Raw genomic sequence first — 22,829 nt, forward strand, 5'->3', positions numbered from 1 at the left:
ACATTGTAATTAGACAAGTAGACTGTATATTCCATTCAATATTTCCTGCTGAGTTATCGACTGTCGTGTTGAATATATCACTTTTTCTGAAACAATATCTTCTTAACGACAATCTCGTTGTGTTAGCTGATACAACTTTTTCTTCTTCATTTAATGCGTAATAAAAAGCTTCAAAATATGGTATCACCACAGTTTTGCCAAACCATATCCAGAGTAACACGAAAGCTAGAGTAAGCAGTATAACTTGACAGAACATATAAAAATAATATGGAAATATGATGGCGTCGGGTGTTGTTAATTTAGTTATTTTACAAACGATCCATTGTATCATCATCCAATAAACAAGACATTGGTTTGTACCAGAACATAGCGAAACAAAACAATCCCATATTCTCCCACACAATATGTAAGGGAAGCAAAAGACTTCCCACCAATTGTGGGAGAATACATCTTCTGTTGGTGCATGGAAACGTTCTCCCTGAATCTCGTCGCACCGTATTGGTGGTTGCTTCTTCTTTTGTCTTGGAGGCATTGTGTATAATCTTTATATAAAGTCGGGTGAAATTGTTATTTAATTTAATATTTAATCAAAAATTAAAATCATTTTTGTTATAAATATGTCAACAATGACATAATTAAATTTATTTGTTCTTATCTATCTCAGATTATTTAAAAAAAGGTATTTATCAGGGTTATTCATTAAAACCTGTTTACTTTTGTCTTTGTAATTGGTTTTCAAAAATATATTTAACAAATGGAAAAAAAAGTAGATTGTAGTTTGCACATAATGTTCTGTAGGATAATAAAGATAAAATACTTGTTTTATAATTCCAATAAAGGTTGAATAAATAAAATTGGCTTACAATTAACTAAATTTTCTTGTAGAAAATAAATACGTACGTTATGAAATTAAATAAATATCCCTTTAGTGTAAAACTTATCGCCTGAGGTAGTGTTTAAATCTTTATCTGACCAGACCACTAGTCATGCCTGTTTAAGAATAATTTTATTTACTAAGGCTTTGCCTTAGTCTAGGTAGGTACCACTCATTCAGATATTCTCCCGCCAAACAGGATTAAGTATTGGTGTGTTCTCGTTTGAAATTTAAGTTAGCCATTTTATTTATCGTCTATTCCAACCAAAAGAGGACAAAAGCCAAACATTTGACATCGAATTGACGTGATATCATTGGCCAAGAATTTAAATAATCTATGTTTAAATTTGAAAGTAAAATTAAAGTGGATATGGAATACTGTTATATTATAAATAAATATATTTCAATCAAGAACTATTCGTAGAGCACAATATAGCAGTACTATTAGCAAATCGCATAGAATACGTAATTTAAGGTTTGTTTTTATTCATTCTTTCTTCGATTGGATAAGGCTATACAGGCAAAAGGGTAACATCATACCTTCCAGTTAGTTAGTGGTGAATATTAATAATATTTCTTGAAGTGCCAATGTCTATGGGTGGTAGTTACTATTTCTACGTCCACTTGCTAGCCTGTCTATCTAATACAATTATATCAGGCCGATCGGGGATACAATGCCGGTATTCTCAGGAAAAAGAGTCAGTAATTTTGAGTAAGATGCGATTTCTAATGAGGTCTTTACGTTAGCCTATATCAAAAATCACAAACACAACCTAAAATTGATTCACACGCTTAAACACAACACACTACTGAATGGATAGATAGATAGAATGTTTACGATTTAATATTATATTACTAAAGTTAAAAAACCAAACACTGCTATTTTTAAATTTGAAAGACAATATTCATAAATTTTTAATATTATTTTCTATCGAGAGTTTAGTCCCTAAAATTTTATTTAGGGACTAAACTGGCAACACATGTTGCTTAAAGATAAATTTAATTTTATTCATTTTCATTGATACATCAAATAATACATTACTTTTATGAATATAAACATGTATTAAATCGAATGTGTACATTTTACCAGTAAAATACTTGAAGATAAAATCATTATGTGGTCTTGAATATATATAATGTATCAAAAATGATAGACTTTAATTATTGAGAACCGACGCACATTTATTATTTTTTAGTCGCGTTTCTATTATAAATCTATCTTACTAAAAATATTTTTAAAATAGACATATATAATAAGGCCGTGTGATGTAATATCTTTGTCTTTTCCAAGAGAAAAACTTGTCATTGTCAATCCATAATTTGACAGTTCCGTGCTTCCTACTATGGAGTGGGCTGTGTTATTGCTTCTCTGAAAAAAAATTGCGTATTATTTTCGCAATTATTATGTTTTACTAATTTAAAATATTAAATGCAGTAGACAAATAATAGTGATTGCTGTTATAATATAAATTAAAAGCAGGTAACGTTTTAATACATGTTTATTTTTAGGTGAAAGTTGTTACAAAGTTAGCCCATATATTTTGTTAACAAAGTTTGTTTAAGACGAATTAAAAAAATAATAAAGGTATCAAAAGGGTTATTAAAAATATGTCTAGATAATATTAATTAATTAGATTGTCGGATATTATAGCCGCTTTCTTTAAAACAAAACAATTTCGTTGTTTAATTGGCCTTGTGAGTCTTGTAAGAATTTCTTGTGTTATTTTTTTATAGTTGTACTTCCTTGGTATTAAAATAGCCTTGGATGAATTATGTCGCGTAGATCCTATTTTTTAACTCGATATTAATGAATGTTATTTATATTATTAAGGTCACTTCAAACATGAAAGTTTTTAAATAAATGATGTAATAAATGCGTCATTATAAGTATTGGATTTTTTTAAAATATACATATTTTTGTCCAATTGATTTATTATAGATTTTTGTCATTCATTTCTTTTAAAGTTAGCATATACTATAAGAACTTAGTAGTGACAAGAACTACCTTATGATGTTAAAAATAGTTGTATCATCAAAATAAATTATGAAATAAGAAAATGTTAATCATATTTGTTTAATAATTATGTTGAATGGCTGCCTCATAATGGTTTAAATATTCTTGTATTTTTCTCTATCACATGTGATTTCCCCAGGCCATTTTTTATGGCATATTTGTTTTTTAAATTAATTAAAGAAAAATACCATAGAAGGAATTTCAGTTACCACTTGTCTCACATTTAATACACAATATTATTTATTTTCAGATCACAATGGCGATACTGATATTTTTTATGTTGGCAACTATTCTCCCAAATTTAAATTCAGAATATATTCCACCTGGCCCACTATACCCTTGTCCAAAAGAGTCCGACAATCAGCTCCTGTTTCCCTGCGTATGTCAAAAGGGGACAGATGCAGGTTTGCACATTAAATGTGAGAATACAGGGTTGGCAGTCATGAGTGTTGGACTGGGGAATATAGCTAGTTTAGGGTTGCCAGTTGAAAGATTGGAATTAAAAGAATGCAAAATATGTAAGTTTTATTTGGTTATTATTACAACATTTTTTAAAGCTATATATTTATACTGTTATGTTTGATAACTTGCCTTATTTTTTATTTTATCGAAAACTGATTTTTAAATGTAAAAATATTTATTTACGTTTCAATCTATTTTTTACCTCTACTGCTGAACTCTTTATTGGGCTTTATTGTTCACAAATAAGGATACAAAGATATTTTGAAAATAGATAACGATTTAATAAAATGGCATAGGGAAAAAGTCACACACAGTACTATAATTAAACGGGATTTATGTAGATGGTGTTCCGCTAGGCAAAATTCTTGGTCCCCTGTTATTCATACTATATATCAATGATTTCCCTGAAATATCTTTAATATTTATTGATGAACTTTTAATAATTAAGACATTTGGTAATGACATGACATACTATTATAAAACATATAACAAAGAGTAAGAAATCAATTGTAGATCAGTGATTACTATTTTCTAAGTTTTTATTCTTTCAATCAAGGAGTTCCTGTCTGATTTCAGCCCATCTCTTCGGCCCACTCCTCCATCGATCAACAGTACGAACGTTACACATTATCGACACACCCATAAAGTCAATAGATGGTTACGCGTTTGCCGGTGTAAACAGAACTTTACAGGAAATATATATGGTCAATACAAGGATCAGCCAGTTTCCAAAGGATGCTTTTAAGGTATTCCAACAAATATTACTGACATATTTATAATATTAGTACTATATGTATACTGTTTGAACTAAATTATTTTCTAGATTCTAGGTAACCTAACAATCCTGTCAATAGATGGACACAGTATGACGTCACTCAGCAAGGACATTTTCGCTGGTAGCTTGGCTGTTGGACGGCTGGAGAAGTTGCATCTCGTAAATGGCTTGCTGTCTGATATTCCCGTTGAAGCCTTTCAAGTAAGTTTAGTTTACTTCAAAGCCTTATTGAGAGGGTTACCGAAAATTGGCTGATTAGTTTTTTAAGTACTGTACACAAATGCTGCAATGACATTTTTTTTTATATAAAGATTGAAGATAAAAAACATTCAATAATGCACAGTTTTTTTTCTCATCCTCCTAATTTTGTCGCCTTGTGTTCTCTGGTAATGCTGTCATAAAACCAAATAGTCCTGAACCTTTTCTGTCTTAGGCACTAACCCCAAGTGCCTGGAGTTTAAATCCAGCACTGATCATAGCTAGTTAAAAGGTTGTTTTATTTTTTTTTCGCAGGCAACATAGTGATCATTGGCAACACTGGCTTCTTATTAATGTATTATTTATATTATTTTATATTTATTTCAGCATTTAAGAAAATTGAAAATATTAGATCTACACGGTAATAGATTGGTCAATCTGAAGAGGAATCAATTTAAGGGACTACGGGACACGGAAGTGTTGGATTTGAGGTTAGTTCTTGATGTATTAAGTATAGTAGCCGTCCGTGGCTTTGCTCTGGTTTTAGGGTGTGGTCGTCAGGTTTAAGGCATATAATGTCAGCTATATCTTCCCTGGAGTTCAAGATTGCTTCATAGAAAATTTCGTCATACTCGGTTCAGTGTTTTTGCCGTGTAAGAGCAACAGACAGACAGAGTTACTTTCGCATATATAATATTAGCATGGATATGTTCTTTTTATCTTTTGCTCTTAAATTACTCTTATTATTTGTTTTTAATATCTAAGAAGACGGTACGCAATGAAACTCAGAAAAAATATTTACTTTTAAGCCATTTAGGTTAATTTTTCAATTAATCTTTAATATTTTTTCTTGATGATATTATAAATGTGAACGCGTTACCGTACAATAAAACTTGTTACCATTTACAAAATAAAATATATTAAAAGCATTCTTTACAATTACAAAAAGAGAATTATGATTTGTCAATGGTACTTTTGTTAATGGTACTAGTCAGTGCCGAGTGTAATCGGGTCAATATAAAAAATGTTAATGATTGAATTTTGTATAATATTGAAAGGATACACACAATTAATAAATAAATAAACTCATTCATAGTAGAAAAAAATATTGTATATCTTTTTAAATCCAATTAATTTTGGCCCGCCACCTAAAAATTTGCCAGACTAAAACCCAGAGTGGCTCTAGTTGATTTGCACTAAATATGCCTGAAGCTTCAATTTGAACCTACAATCCTTGGTTAAAATTGACATGATTTACCCCCCCCCCCCCGGGTAACTAAACTTGTTTTAAGTCAATAATGTAATCATAAGGCTTGCAACGAATATTCGGTTACTATTCGGTATTCGTCCTATTCGCCTGCTTCTATATTCGGCCGAATACATCAATAAATCCATTCATTAGGTATATATTCATTTATCTTAAAATAATTTAAGTAGACATTGGTACATAATCCTCTTCTGTATTAGATAAGTTAAGAATTTTTCAACGTCTGCAAGTTTTTGGGGATAAAATCCGACCGAATACTTTTGCCTAATGTTCTGCTATTCGGTCAGGAGGCTCGCCGAATATTCGGTATTCGGTATACTGCCGAATATAATTTACTATTTTTTGCGAGTCTAGTAATTATAATTATTAATTTAATATATGATTATAAATTTTCTGCTAACAAAGGATGTAATAAGGGTGAGTTCTGCTTGAAATTGTAGAGTTTAGAACTTAAATTAAATTATACTTGATTCATCATTTTAAATAATTCAAGGTCAACTGATTTTGTTTTTTTTTTAATATTTTTATCTCCACAGATATGTTCTTGGTTTCTTAAATTTAATTTGAACTATATAGTATTATTATTAATAAATACATATTGTTTAATATATATACGGTAAGGTTAGTTTCTGTATTATTCTTTCAGTTACAACCACATCACCAAATTGGACGGAAGCCATATCGGTGATTTGACTAAACTCGGATGGTGTAATGCGAGTCACAATCAACTTCCGGAAATACCGAGGTAACTACATTTGACATCGAATTTACGCGATATCATTGGTCAATGAATAATCTATGATGTTAATTATGGATTTGTGATAAAATGGCGTTTTGAATTTTGACGAAGTCGTTATCGCTTTGGAAGAAAAATTAAAGTGGATATAAGTAGTTAAGTGCAATAGTGTTGTATTATAAATAAAGATATATTAGTCAAGAACTACTAGTGGGTCTTCCGCAAGAGTTCGTACTTTTGTTTACGTTTTCCATGTTTTTCTTATACAGTCGTTGCATCGCTCTCTAACCGATTAGTAACTTTTATTCTCTGAATTTAATTCTCTGTTAAATTGTAACAATATGCAATCAAGAATGCTCTTTATTTTTCTGCACATCTACGGCTGGAGCTCTTCAAAATGAGCCATAACCGATTTTTTATGTGCATCTATTGTTCCATAATCACCGGGACAAAAATCAGCTTACGCTATTAATATATAAGATTAGTAGAGCACACCCCGGGAACTCCACTAGCTTGGAGGCCCAAGGTGGGCCAGCCAGTAAAGAAAGAGTGGGTACCGCTGGTTTTTTAGTGTGTATTCCGGCACTTTCAGCGCCGGTGAGCCCCACGTACCCCCCCCCCTACAGCGTTTTTCCAGCGAAAAAGCTTAGTAGCACAATGTACCGAGCCATAATCAAATCCCAAGTAATACCTACTTCGATTCGAATGGACTATACCTATCATAAAGTCGTAAAGGTTGTTTGTATATATTTTATAATAGAATTAGATAATTTAATATCGATATGTCTGTTTCAGAGGTATGTTCGCGAGAAATACGGTCATAAAAGTTGTACATTTGGACAATAATAAGATTAAGAAATTGGACACGAACAGCTTCAGAGGGATGAGGTTTTTGAGGTATTTATTAATTTTAAGTTTGGAATTTGAAGTGAAATCAATAGGGATGGCCGATACGGCCCCGGGGTTACGCGTGCATCTTAAATGATGATTGCGGTTCAAACCCAGACAAGCAACACTCAATTTTCATTTGTTTAAAATCATCTCGTGCTAGGCGGCGGTGGAAAACATCGTGAGGAAACCTGCATATGTCTTAATTTCAATGAAATTCTGCCAAATGAGCATCCACCAAACCTACTCCTCAACGGGAGGAGGTCAGCCCATTGGGAAATTTACAGGCTGCTAATGTTACGGCTGTTAAATGCGGACGAGTAAATAGGTCACCTGATGGTAAGTGGTCACTACCGCCCATAGACAATGGCGCTGTAAGAAATATTAACCATTCCTTACATCGCCAATACGCCACCAACCTTGGAAACTAAGATGTTACATCTTTTGTGCCTGTAGTCACACTGGCTCACTCACCCTCCAAACCGGAACACAACAATACTGAGTATTGCTGTTTGGCGGTAGAATATCTGATAAGTGGGTGGTACCTACCCAGACGGGCTTGCACAAAGCCCTACCACCAAGTTTAAGAGAAACGGGACGAATGTTTCATGTGTTCAATGTTTTTTTTGTAATTATCGTTTTGTAGTGACGTGCCAGAACGATATGCATAGTTTTTTATTTCTATGGGTGGTGGTGACAACTTACCATCAGGCGTCCGCCAACCTATGCCATAGAAGAAAAAGCAAAAAGATGTAGTCAAAACAAATCTCACAAACATCCATCGAAAATTTAAATCTTAAAATTGATAAATGTTTTTTAGACGTCTGTACCTCCAGGACAATCAAATATCAGACGTGGGCAGAGGGACGTTCTCAGCGGTGACTCGCATAGGAACAGTGGATCTGGCGAGGAACTTCATTACGAAGGTCGATTACCAGATGTTCCAGCAGGTCAAATATGCAGAGGTGAGCTAAGAACCATTCAACTAAACTTATTTTGTACTTTAAATTCGTAAAATTATGTCAAATATATAATATACAAGAGTTTTAAATATATAAGTCATAATAGTCAACATTTAAAGCGGATGAAACCACGAAGATCAGCTGCTTTGATACTAAAAAAATCTCCGAAAGGCGCCGCATCTTCTGATATAAGTTTTATCTATATCGGTTTAGTAGATTTTTCAAAACGACGTTACAAAAAACATCTAATTTTTTAATGTTAATATACTTTATTGTACACCACGAAATTAAATACAGAAATCTTAGTACTGAACACAAAAAAATAAAATAAAACAAAGATAGAAATGATACTAAAAAAAAAAAAAATATTAGTATATATTGTAATAAATACATCTGTATCTACCAGCTGGGTTAAGTCCGTTATCCTTGAGAGACTTAGAAAGTATTCCACCAAGCTACCATCTATGCATCACCGTGTATTCTACCGCCAAATAACTATAATGAGTATTAATGTTTGTCCGGTTTGAAGGGTCAGTGAGCCAGTGTACAGACAAGGCTCTTTGACGATGTAAGGAATGTATATTTTACGGCGCTAATGTCTATAGTGATATATGTTGAGTATTGTTAAGTCATCCACATAATATAAAATAAATATTAAGGTGATAAAAGAAATATTAAAAAATTAAAGAAAAAAGTGAGGTGAAAATAAATGTTGATTCTCTAAATCTACTTTGGTCCCAATAATGTTCGAAATTAATTATGAAGTTTATTAGAAACAAAATTTCCTATCAGTCAGAGGCTAACGCGCACGTTACGCACCCTCACCGTGATAGCCGACAGGGTAGACTTTATTTTGTTGCAGCCTGAGCGAGCTCACAAGGATTGCCACCTGGAATATATCCTATATAACGTAGAGACTTATTTTAAATATTATTATTAAACGTGCTGTGATATCGAATAAGGACAACCAGTTATAAGGATACAGTTTTGTATTATAAATAAATAAATATACACTCGGTGGTAGGGCTTTGTGCTAGCCCGTCTGGGGTCTGAGTAGGTACCACCCACTCATCAGATAATCCACCGCCAAACAGCAGTACTCAGTACTGTTGTGTTCGATTTAAAGGGTGAGTGAGCTGGTGTAACTACAGGAACAAGGGACGTAATATCTTGGTTCCCAAGGTTAGTGGCGCATTGGCGATGTAAGGAATGGTTAATTTTTCTTACAGCGCCATTGTCTAAGGGCGGTGGTGACCACTTACCATTAGATGGCCCATTTGCTCGTCCCCCTACGGATATCATACAAAAAAAATCCCTGTTTCACTAATTCCTTTGTTTCCCCTTTAGCTAATCAATCTCGCAGAGAACAACATAACGTTGATCGACAAGCAAGCGTTCACTGATTTGTACTTGGCCGTCGTGAATATATCCCACAATTCTCTGTCGAGAATCGAACCCGGCGCTTTTCAGAACTGCAACAACATGACGCTGTTGGATTTGAGTTTTAATAATTTGAAAGATATCGATAAGAATGCGTTCGATGAAAATACGTACGCGAATGAACTGCAAGTTTCGCACAATGAGTTCACTAGTATGGGGCAGGTGAGATAATTTTATTTATTAATAGCGTAAGGGAGCAGAGCTGAGCAGAGATCGATGATTTCGGGTTCAAACCCAGGCAGGCACCACTGAATTTACATGCGCTTAATTTGTGTTTATAATTCATCTCGTGCTCGGCGGTGAAGGAAAACATCGTGAGGAAACCTGCATGTGTCTAATTTCAACGAAATTCTGCCACATGTGTATTCCGCCAACCCGCATTGGAGCAGCGTGGTGGAATATGCTCCAAACCTTCTCCTCAAGGGAGAGGAGGCCTTTAGCCCAGCAGTGGGAAATTTACAGGCTGCTAATGCTAAAAATAAAAATAGCGTAAACCGATCTTTGTCCCAGTGATTATGGGACGGTAGTTGCACATAAAAAGTCGGTTGTGGTCTCATTTTGAAGGTTGGGGAGCGGTGCTACGGCTGTATAAGTAAAAAAAATATTAACATGTTAAAGTAAATTGTCATCGACAAACTACAATTATGAAAGGTTTCATCGTTTTGGTGCCAAATGTTGATGAGTGACTTGTAGTTTACAATGGCATTAAATCAAAATAAAACCCGTCACAGGTTTCGAAATTCGTAAAAACTCTTTTGAATAAAAGCGAAGTTTTGCCGGCAACCCACTAGTCTATACTAATATTGTAAAGCGACTAACTGCATGTCTGTCTGTTGCTCTTTCACGATCCAAACCACTGAATGGTATTTGATGAAATTTGTTTTGAAGCAAGTTTATATCCCGAGGAAGAACATAGGCTTATTTTACGCAAGTGATTCCGGGCGACAACTAGTCATACATTAAACACAAAATACGCCCCCCCCCATTTATACTTAATTTTCAAAATTCCTCTCATAGCGGATGATTGCGTTATAAAGTAAACCTATGTACCAAATGTCAGCTTCCTGTACTGAGTAGTTTGGTTGTGCGATGATAGTCAGATAACATTGTAATGTTTATATTCCTTTAGAACCTTATTTTACTGCCCGCGTCCTCATCTATTTGGGGGGCGCAGCATCTTTTCTTTCCATTCCTCTATTATTCGTCATTTGATCGTCCACATCCTCTCATATCCCTCTTGACACACTTCATCCATGTTTTCTTAGGTCGGCCTCTTCCCACTCTCTACGCTCAGGCTCATCACTACTACGCTTATAATCATCCTGTATAAATTAATTTATCCTATGTAATATTTTTTTAATAATTAATAATAATATTGTAGATACCGATCCACAACATGACAGGTATCCGTGTGTTGAACGCGTCGTATAATTTCATAACGACGATACCCAAAGCGACGTTTCCGAAGCTGTACGAGCTGCACACGGTCGACGTGTCGCACAACAACCTCACGGACATATACAACGCCGTCTTCCAGAACTTGTTCTCTATAAGGTGACTTCGATTTAATAAAACTAGCTAACCGATCCGAATTTCCACGACATTAACATCAAAAGTAAATTTCTTGTTTTGGTAAATTATTTATTTTGCATGTATTGTAACCTTCCTCTTGAATCTCTTTGTTTATTGATGAAAACTTCATTTAAATCCGTTGCATCGTTTAAAAGTTCTCGGTCCCCATGTGTAAATTTAGGCATAACATTACAAAACGAAGGGCAATATAACATTACGTACAGAATCACGTATGAACATAAAACGACCAATATAACCACCACGACGATCTAATTATCAGAGTGATTAGGACAATATTAATTCAAAAAAATATTGTTTATTGTTTATAGACATTTATTCTCAAAAAGACATAGGTCGCTTACATGAAAAGACACATTAATGGTAATATAACATTCTGTTCGTCTTAAACAATAATTATTACAGCTATTTTAAGTGCTACCCACTCAACGCGTTTTTTTTTTTAAAGTGCATGTACTTTTATTTAATTGGCCAGTTTGGTCTTAAATGCGTTAAATGAGTTTACATTTTTTATGTGGGCAGGTATTTTATTATAAATTTGAAAAAAATATTATGTTCGAATAGAGAATTGTCTTTTGGAGAAAGAGATAGAATGATAAATTAAAATGATATGTTTCGTTTCCTAGATTCCTCAATCTAAGTTACAATTCGTTGGAGCGTATCAAGCCAGCGACATTCGGTACGATACCGACGGTCCTGGAGCTGGACCTGTCGCACAATAAATTGCAGGACGTCTCTCGCGGTAGTCTGGCGAAGTTGGCCAGTTGCAGACTACTGGACATCAGCTATAACTATCTTACCAAGATCTTCCAAATACCCATTAGTTTGGGGTGAGTATAGTTTTAAGGTAGCTAATGTTAATAATTGCGATTGTTTCTACGGGAAAGGAGAAATATTTTTTGTGTTTAGCTTGAAGGGTGAGTGAGCCAGTGTAATAAATGAAATAACATCTTACTTGTGTATAAGCGTATTGACGTTGTTTAATTTTAGAAATATGTGCCTAGGTAGACGGTAAACATTTATCACCAGGTGGTCTATTTAAGTCTGTATATCTGGTTTAAATAATAGAAGTAATATTCACACCAATCAATCAATTGGAGCGTGGTGGAATATTCTCCTAACCTTCTCTTCAAAAGGAGAGGAGGCTCAGCAGCGGGAAATTTACAAGCTGAACATGTACATGTACAGTCGGGGTAAGAAAAGGTTCGTCACCTTAAGGTCTATTTTCGTGTGCTCAGTATGAGCGATAATCTGCTTTACCGATTGAGTTTGACATATTGCGTCGCAATGTACACTATTTTGAACCTAGTTATCATACTATGTTAGTTTAATTTTATGTGCAGTTTTCCGTTTAATGCTTTAGTTACAAAATGTACTAAGAGTTTACGACTTGATTGGTTTTCTTACCCTGACTGTACATGTTTTTGATTTATAAATCACCTATTACTCGACTGCGAGTCGGTAATTATTTTTTGGGGTATGTCCATAACGCCGATATTTCTAAATAAATACAATATATATATTGGGAATTATATTAAAAATTATAAACAATAATTAAAGAACAAAAAAGAAATAGTTCAATTTGATTCGCTGATTCTTCTAATATTAGGGCATTTTGTTTTCCTAAAAAAAATCTACCATCTTTTTTTTTAATTATGCCTTTCAGTAGTAGTATATGATTATATTTTTAAACGTATTTATCTTTTTTGAAGCGAACTGAACTTCGCCCACAACAACCTGTCGGAAATCGCGTACAACACGTGGCCGACGATGAACGCGCTGCTCCGGCTCGACGTGTCCGCGAACGCGCTGGCCGACCGCCTCACGAGCTCCGCCTTCGCCGGCCTGCTGACGCTGCAGTCGCTGGACCTGTCGAGCAACGGGCTGACCAGGCCCCCCTGGGAGGCCTTGAACACGTTGACCAGCTTGCAGTATTTGTATTTGCAGGTAAGTCTGACGTTTTATCGTTTCTCTGAATGTGATTTCGAGAAAACCCGTTTTTTAATTAATTTACCTCGAGCACAGAAGCTTTGTAGGCTTGCCACTAGGAAGTTTATTTATGTTTAAAAGAGTGAGCTTCTAGAAAAGCTAAGTGCTTAATTAACTTGTACAGATGTATTCATGAAGGTGCGCCCCACCACTTTAAATTACAATCGGCGTACATAAGTAAGTGACGCTCATGACAAGATGTCTTAGTGTGTGTGAGGCGACTAAGAGTAATGACAGCAGAAGAGTACAAATTTGATTTTATTTGTTAAAATAATTTTTAAAAGTAATTATTTTAACGCGGAGAGTTGTGTCTTCTCGAGTGAATAGATCTTTAAATGGCCAATTAAAAGTTCTTGTACGAGATATTTTTATTATTAAATTTTCTCCGAGTACCTTCAACGTTATTTATTAAAATATTGTTAAAAATATTATCTTAGTTGATGGTAGAGAATTTGCAAGTCCATCTGGGTTGGTACCACTCCTCCCACGTTCTATCAAACAGCAATACTTCTTATTGTTGAGTTACAGTTTGAAGGGTCAGAGTAACTAAAGGTACAAGGGACAACGTCATAGTTCCAAAAATTGGTCGCGCATTGTCACCCTATTTTAAATAAATAATAAATCATTAATTATTCTATGTATATAAGCATTTAGTATAAAAATTGTATTTAAAAAATTTCATCCGATAAGTTAATTTTTGTTTACAGTACAATAACCTCACATCGCTCTCCAAATCCGCGTTCGGTAACTTGCCCACAACATTCAAACTCGACCTGTCGTACAACCAGCTGACGGACTTGGGCCCGAGGACGTTCAACGGCATGCAGCAGCTGTTGGATCTGTCGCTACGCGGTAATCAACTGGAGAGGATACCGAACGAAGTTTTCAAAGGATTAGTTTCTTTAAGGTAAGCGTGTTAGAGCACATATTACTGTGACGATTTTTAGTGTAACGATAGCATAAAAATTGGTTTCGGTTTTTGTATAATGACGTTGTTAATTTAATATTATCTTTCTAAATATTTGATTTATATTCAAGGGCGAGATGGCCCCTTGTTAATCTTGATCGAAGATTATGGGTTCCAACTCAATCAAGTACCGCTTTATTTTTATTTGTTTATTTTTTGTTTATTATTCTTATTGTGCTCGGCGGTGAAGGAAAACATTTATTTATTTTATTTATTTATTTATTTATTTATTTATTGAATATACATTTTTTATATTGACGACGATGTAACAAAAACCCCATTGGATTTATCCGTAAATCGGAATTCTTTGTCAACACTTAGACTTAAAACTATACAATAATTATAACGTAAATATAAAAGAAATCATCGTGAGGAAACTTGTATGTGTCGGTTGAACACGCACCTGCAAGCCCCCCGGTGTTGCAGATGTCCATGGGCGGTGGTAGTCACTTTCCATCAGGTGAGCCTCCTGCTCGTTTGCCACCTCTGTCATAAAAAAAAAGTCTGCTACATGAATAAGCTCCAAATCTACTTTTGAAAATGTTCGATTTATTTACAAAGGAATTAGCTTTAGCACTTAGTATATAAGGCTTTATTTGTATTTATTTATTTGCAAATTTACTTTTTTAAAATCCATGCTGATTGTTTTTGGTATGGTTTACAGGAAATTGGATCTCTCTTACAACAAACTGGACAAGATAGACAACAAAACGAATGGACTTCTAGACGACTGTCTGTCACTGGAAATGGTGAATATTTATATATACATACATATATATGGGAAATGACGTCGTCTTGATCGATTTTGGTCACGGCGGCTAATCTCAAGGGAGACCACTTAATTATAATACTACAAAACTGACTAACTTCTTTATCCAAAATACTTCACTTCTACTATGTACAGTCTATATAGAACACGAGACAGCTTCTAGAAGTAAATTGTCCGCTGACCGAGCAGAACTAAGCACAGCCCGGAGGACTGCCACGACTTAGACGCTGTTGAGCTCCAATAGATGGAGCTGGCGTTCCAATAGTTGCGATCATGACTTCATTTCCGACATATAATAATATACTTCATAATTTTAGGTGAACCTAAGCCACAATCAATTCGGTTTTCTAACAAGGAAGATGTTCCCATCGAATCCTTGGATACCGTACAGACTCATGGAAGTCGACCTGAGTCACAACGAGATACCGGTTGTCACGTTTGACATAACTTTTGGCGGGAAGAAATTGAAAAAGTTGAATCTGTCCAACAACTATATTAATGATATTCGGAATAGTAAGTTTTTGTTTATCTTTTCATTATTATTATTATTATTAAGTATTTTATTGATTTTCATGCAAGATATATTAATTCATATTTTATTTTATTTTTGATTAACGATAACATAAGCAGCCCGTAAATGTCCCACTGCTGGGATAAAGGCCTCCTCTCCCTTTGAGGAGAAGGTTTGGAGCATATTCCACCACGCTGCTCCAATGCGGGTTGGCGGAATACACATGTGGCTGAATTTCGTTGAAATTAGACACATGCAGGTTTCCTCACGATGTTTTCCTTCACCGCCGAGCACGAGATGAATTATAAACACAAATTAAGCACATGAAATTTCAGTGGTGCCTGCCTGGGTTTGAACACGAAATCATCGGTTAAGATGCACGCGTTCTAACCACTGGGCCATCTCGGCCATTAACGATAAATTAATAATGTTATTTAATTGGTAGATTTTTCTAGATAGAGTCTTAATTAAAATTTTGAATTTGAGGAGTATATATTACTTGGTTTTATATCTCTTTCACATATATCGCAATGAAAAGAGATATAAATGTTTTATTCAATCCTTGCAAATTGATGTATTTTTTTAATTTATTTTCTAGATGTACTAGGTAACTTAACGTCATTGGAAGTTATAGATCTGTCTAATAATCAGCTGAAAGATCTGGTATCGAGGACGTGTAAGTATATTTCGATTTTTTTTTTTTTTATTGTCGGTTATATATAAAGATTTTCTATATAAAGTCTTAGCAATTGTTGTTTCGAATAAGTATACAAATATTTTTTTTTTTTTCTAACCGTTTTGAGTGCAACAGAGATGTGAATAGTGTGGAAGAGAGATGAAAGGTAATCGACTACCATGTATAAACATTGTCTACTGTTGTCTATTAGTTAATGTAAGTTATTTTACTTGGTGGTAGGGCTTTGTGCTAGCCCGCCTATAAACAAAGGCGCCACCAACCTTGGGAACTAAGATGTTATGTCCCTTGTGCCTGTAGGTACACTGGCTCACTCAGCCTTGTAACCGGAACACAACAATACAGAATACTGTTTTTTGGCGATAGAATATCTGATGAGTGGGTACTTATATAGTATATATAATAGCATTCCAAGTTTTGAATTTCGAATTGTTTTTCTGTTCCAGCGGATACGACTTTCAATCTTCCAGACAATATAACTGAGATGTATCTACAGAATAACACGCTGGAAGTGTTGCCAGTGGACAGTTTGGTGAAGGCGAAGTTTTTCAAAGTGTTGGACGTCCGGAAAAATTATCTGACGAGTTTTTATCCGGAAATCGTTAAAATGATACGAGATAACGGCTTACAAGTATATTTCGAAGGTGATTTTTTTTAAGGCCTTAATTTATCGCCTACATTGTTTAGTATTTGTTAAATGTTTTATTAGTGCATTAACAAGTTTTTTGAGATGTTTATTTTAAGTTGAAGTTTTAGGATCATAACCCACCACAACCCTTTAATAAAGGTTGGTGGATATGACGGAATTTCACTGAGAGCTGGTTGATTTTGTTTCGAAAATACATTTGCTTTTAAATAAGTAGGCGGACTGGCTACTGGGCCCCTAGATGGTGAGTGGTCACCACTCATAGACCTTTCACCAAGTAACATTGGTTGGAACATTACAACATACGGTATAATTTATTGATTTGAGCAGAAAAAATATTGCAATACAATTAAAATTTTATAAACATTAACACGACTGTTCAATAAGGTGTGTAATGGTTTCGGGGTTCATATGTATGTGAGTTTTTTTATTCCACCGTAACGATCAAAGGCCTGAACAGATTTAGATGATTGGGGTACACTTTGATTCCTTACATCACCAACAATTATTGGGTAAATCAAAAGTCAGTTAAAGCAAAGCAACAAAAGCGAACCCGAAGCGAAATCGAAGGGAATGCCCGGTAGTGTGTAGTAATTAACGATTTGTTAAAACGTCAATAATTAAGATTTTAAATTAAGATGGTTATTTTTTTTACTATAAGTATTTGAAACGGTGTATTCACCATGTTTTTTATGTGAACAAGACATTCGTAGATAATGTCGAAATATCGATCTCCACCAAATAAAAATAAATATCCCGTTTCAAATACTTAATGTCAATAATTAATTATATTAAACTGGCACTTACGACGTATCAATAAAAGAAGCGTCGTTTCGCACTACCGGGAATTTGTATTCGTTTTTTTTTTGTTTAATATCTGTGAATATATACAATAGATTTTTTTAAATATGGAATTCAATATATATACGTACAATGGGCGGGCTTATGGATAATTAGTTATGTCTTCCAGGCAACCCAATCTTAGATAGATTTTATTAATTAAAAATGGAATCTTATACCATAAAATTACGTACAAATATTTACACATGTATATGTCGGAGAACATCATTCTTGTTGACATCGTCGTCAATGGTTACGGGCTTAGTGGCCGTCATTAGGGTAAAGAACAAGCACAAGACACAACTATCACGTAATTACAGTATTTTAATTAATATAAAGTCAACAAATTAACACTTTAACGAGTAACAACACTGAGCAGCGGGTTCAGGGCACCGATCTGACCTTTTATAGGCAGTCTTCTACACTTTTCAAGATCCAACTCGATCGGTCCCTTTTTCTAATCAAACAAAATGTATCCGTCAAACCTGTCTCAACCTCTGTCAACCAGATGGCGCCTCGACCCCGCTCGATGCAAATGCTTCGCTCTGATTGGTCGTTACAAGAAATACAATATTCATAACTTTTATAAAATGAGTATGGTTTATAACTTCGTAAAAAAATATAACAAATCAAATATCTCAAGAATTTTAAAACATATTAAAATGTAAACAAATAATATCGTGTTATACATGCAAACATCAATCAAACCGACTCATGTCTTCCTCCGACATATATATATCTAGCGCACTGTTTTACTTGGCTAGTGTCGTCCCCACTCCTTACACAAGTGATAAGCTTAAAAGGAGGGGTAAATAGGAATATTAGAAATTCCCCAATTAATTTGGGATATTTCGACTTTTCTTAAAAAAAAAAAATACAATAAATATATATTGAGCGTACAGAAGTGAAATAGATTAAAAAAAGACAAGAATATAAGTTAGTTTAAACAATTTCCTAACAAACCAAATAGTTCTAACTTCGAATTTGTCTTAACATAAATAAATCACCAAATCATACATATTGAAGTAAATTACTCACTCAGTTGAGCTTACAGATCCGAATAGAACACAAATAACACTTTTAACAAAATTTTACTTGGTGGTAGGGCTTTGTGCAAGCCCGTCTGGGTAGGTACCACCCACTCATCAGATATTCTACCGCCAAATAACAGTACTCTGTATTGTCGTGTTCCGGTTAGAAGGGTGAGTGAGCCAGTGTAATCACAGGCACAAGGGACATAACATCTTAGTTCCCAAGGTTGGTGGCGCATAGGTGATGTAAGGAATGGTTAATATTTCTTACAGTACCTTTGTCTATGGGCGGTGGTGACCACTTACCATCAGGTGGCCCATATGCTCGTCCGCCAAACAATGCCATAAAAAAAAAAAAACAAGTCGCGCCAATATTGACCTTACTGTCCTAAAAAGCAAAAGTAATGACGGTTTGAAACGGTTTCGCGCGCTTTTGTTTTATTTTTTTTTATTTTATTCATTCCAGCCAGTTGTATAGTTAAAGGAATCTCCTAAATATTATATTTATAACTATTATACACAATAATAAATATTTTAATGATAAAATACTTAATTTATATTACAGATAATAGACTCAAATGCGATTGCTTCACTCGTCCTCTGAAGCATTACATACAAAAATTACCCGCGTCGGTGTTGGCGGAGGACAATAAATATAAAAACATCACTTGCTTCGAGCCGCCGACATTGGAAAACGAGAACTTCCTGAATTTGGACGAGGAAAGATTATTGTGCGCCAGCAACGTCGAGTTGAACGATAAAATAAGGAATTATGGCAACACTGAGTACGATTTTACGTCCGAACCTGATGTCTTGTTCAGGGATGTGCAATAGTAAGCATTTTTATAATGAATTTTATTTATTAGGCTCTTGGAAGTACTTTTGAATCGTCATGCAAAAAAAGAATGTTATGTCAAAGTGCGTAAGATTGTTTTGGATTTTTCAGAGAAACTGATAGTTTTATGATAAAATAGCACAGAGAAAAGTAGGGCGGACGTTCTGGTAAACTTTAGTAAAATAGAGCATAGACCAACACGTTAAATAAATGCGTTAAGTGATGTGAACGTGAGGAGGAAACTTCTCTATTATAGAGAGTAATAATTAATAAATTTTTCGAATCGCTTTCACTCAGACAAATACCCCTTATGGGATACCATTATTTTTAGCCTTTCGAGAACTCATGCAAGGTTATCCTTATTTATAGAGCGAACTCGGCCGGGCCGTAACAGACTTAAGATACGTATACTAGTTTCTCATTGCTATAATTCCACATCATACCAGATTATTCCACGTAACTACATATAATTTTACATCCAAAGTTCCGATAACAACTTTGACGACATTTAAAACGCGGTTTTTTTGACAAATCAACAATGATAATTTTAGATCGTTCGAGATTTCGACCAATGATATCGCGTAAATTCAACCTCAAATTTGTTAATTTGTCTTTGCTACAAGCCGTGATTGGTGTTTGATATACGAAAAACTTTTTCTTTTTCAGCTCACAGACGTCAATATACGCGCATTGGTATGTACCGACAGCCGACGACGTCGCCGATTTTTATCTTTACATAAGGGACAAAAACAACACATTGTACTTCAGCCAAGATATTTCCTACACCCTCCGTTCCCTGACGATACCGGTTGAAAAATATTTCAAAGCAACAGTCCAAAATGGCGCCGACATTTGCATCCAAGCGAAGAGTTCCAACGGTTTCGCGCGCAAATGGTTTGACAGCCAATGTCAAATAGTCCCGTCGAACTTCGATTCATGGCCGAAGAAATTGACAGTTGACAAAAGGAGGTTGTCGAAAAAGAAGGTCAAGTATGGTTGGTTCGGCAAGAATAGCGTGCTTGGCCTAGTAAGCGATTCGATTTTGATAACGCTCTGCATATTTTTAGGCGTTTGTTTTAGGAGATTAGCTGATTTGGATATTTGATTATTTTATATATATATTTATTTTGGAAAAAACTAATTGACCTTAAGAGGTTTTGACTTTTGCTTTTATTGAAAGACGTAGTTTTTGTGTCTCTTTCTAATTTATATATTTGATAACAAAGAGACTCCGAGAAAAGTATGATACGTTTATTGGTTAAGCAGGATGATTAGTACCTTGCTTATTATTATTTGAAAAACCGTGAAAAATTCGTGTTTAAAACAGATCAAAAACGTTTATTTTATTCCGTCCATAAATGCGGCTTTTGCTGTTTAAAATACTCATTAATGACAAATTTACTACTTAATTCATACACATATTATACAATTTTATTATTTAATTCATAAAATGTCATAAAAAAAAACATTTTTGATGGTGAGTTCGGTATTTAAATGCAAAAATATTAATAACAACAAAAATCGTTCAACATAAAAGACATTTAAATCATCAAAAAGTTGCGATATAAATATTTTCTTATAATACGGATCCTCATTCATTATTTAACGAGGGTTGCTCAAAATAATTTCCCGCCAATTGCTCTGTCACTTTGACAGTTGAATAATTCAAAGTCAAAATATGAAGTTTTATTTATACGTATTTAAACAAAAAGACAACTATTATTATATTTTAAGGATATTCTGAAATATTTATGAATTACATTACTATAATTAATTGCATCCAAATAATGATACTGCCATATTTTTATTTCCTGTCGAATGTCACAAAATATGATATGTATTATCAGTCGTCTTTAGAAAAACTTTTGTACTTAATTTTTTTTTTCAAAAATGACTTGGGCTTGATTTTATTATGCCCAATTTGTAATAGCCTTAACACTGATTCTATTACCAAAAACTGTTAAACATCACTTAGTGTAAATACTTAGAAGAAGAAATTTATCAATTGTAAATAATTCTGAAATTTCATCTTACAAATGTAGATTACATTTGTAAGATGAAATTTCAGTTTACAACTGGCAAGTTTACGGGGCTCAAGCTTACATGAAAAGACAAACACAATACAAATTATTTTCTTTATTATATATAAACTTATACATTAAATACACCATGATGTACAAGTCTTACAGCTATCAGCGATCTCTTCCAGACAACCATGAGGTGTGGATACGATCAAAATAACTTCGTTTAATCTCCCTTAATTACTTTTTTTATCGATAATATTTACCGAAATAACTTTAAAAAATATATATGTTAACGTACAACATTCCTATGCTATGTACTCTTTTCCAAAACGATTAATGTAATAGCAATATGGTAATATCTGCATTAGTTTTTTTTCGCTTTTTTCCCTAAGGTATCAATCACAAGATTTTTTTTTATTTACATTGGAATATTATGTAATACAATACTCCCTCGGTATATATATATATATACCTTCGACTTAATTTTGTAGAATAACATTTTTAATGAGTGTTTTGCGTTATCGATATGCGCCAATTGGGACGCCATCTTTGTGTCAAATAAAACAGTGCGGGACGAAGTTTTCTGTTGAACTTTTGGATACTTTTCTCCGCAATGACAAGGCAGAGGGGCTGTGAGGTTTCCTCGCAAGGTCAACGACGTATATCCACTTTTTGAGGAAGAAAGAGTCGTAAATAATTGTAGTAGTTGATAAAATCGTTAGTTAAATTATTATCTCATAAATCGCATTATAGAAATTTCAGCATGACTAAAATATTACAATCACCTTTCAATTCGTTCAAAAATATAAATTAAATTACAGTGCGTTTAAATTGAGTTGCGTGACTCGGAAGTGAGTCTTTTCATCGTTGTGCAATTTAAATTAATTAAATAAAAATCATTTATAATTTTAAAATTATTTGAACAAATACTGTTATTGTAAAATTTTTATTATTCGTCTAGAGAGACTATCAAAGCTGAGAACCTTCGAAAAATATAGTTACCAACCGTTGACCACTAAATACACGCACACTAGTACAGTAGTATGACGTTTGGAATGTTAAGCGTAGCAGTCACTCACACCAAGATAATAATATAGCTTTTCGATTTGATACTAAAAAGTACATACTTATATATATATTTTTGGTTAAATTCAATTTCCCTACAAGTTACGTTTCTTTTGTAAAACAGTAAAAATATTGTAAAACTAAGCATAAGACGGCTGACGTAATTATATTATTGTTTACATTGTATTGAAAATTATATTTTTTTAGGTTATGTTTTTTATTTCCCGCCTAAATTGTAATGTTTTTTTTTTT

General features: G+C 33.9%; 1 protein-coding gene across 1 annotated transcript; it reads left to right on the forward strand.

Moving 5' to 3' along the window:
* Positions 1–2,222: 2,222 nt before the first annotated feature.
* Positions 2,223–22,800, forward strand: LOC125074309 (protein artichoke). Its single transcript, XM_047685602.1, has 19 exons — positions 2,223–2,354; positions 3,139–3,406; positions 3,927–4,096; positions 4,174–4,326; positions 4,711–4,814; positions 6,237–6,335; positions 7,122–7,223; positions 8,035–8,179; positions 9,524–9,778; positions 10,998–11,170; positions 11,833–12,036; positions 12,919–13,153; positions 13,903–14,102; positions 14,827–14,911; positions 15,249–15,444; positions 16,041–16,118; positions 16,583–16,780; positions 19,219–19,486; positions 20,155–22,800. Exons 2-19 carry the CDS (start codon positions 3,145–3,147, stop codon positions 20,591–20,593), a joined length of 3,366 nt encoding a protein of 1,121 aa, XP_047541558.1. The 5' UTR covers positions 2,223–2,354; positions 3,139–3,144; the 3' UTR covers positions 20,594–22,800.
* The last annotated feature ends 29 nt before the right edge of the window (positions 22,801–22,829 follow it).

Source organism: Vanessa atalanta, chromosome 27, assembly GCF_905147765.1.
Source record: "Vanessa atalanta chromosome 27, ilVanAtal1.2, whole genome shotgun sequence".
Taxonomy (NCBI): Eukaryota; Metazoa; Arthropoda; class Insecta; order Lepidoptera; family Nymphalidae; genus Vanessa; species Vanessa atalanta.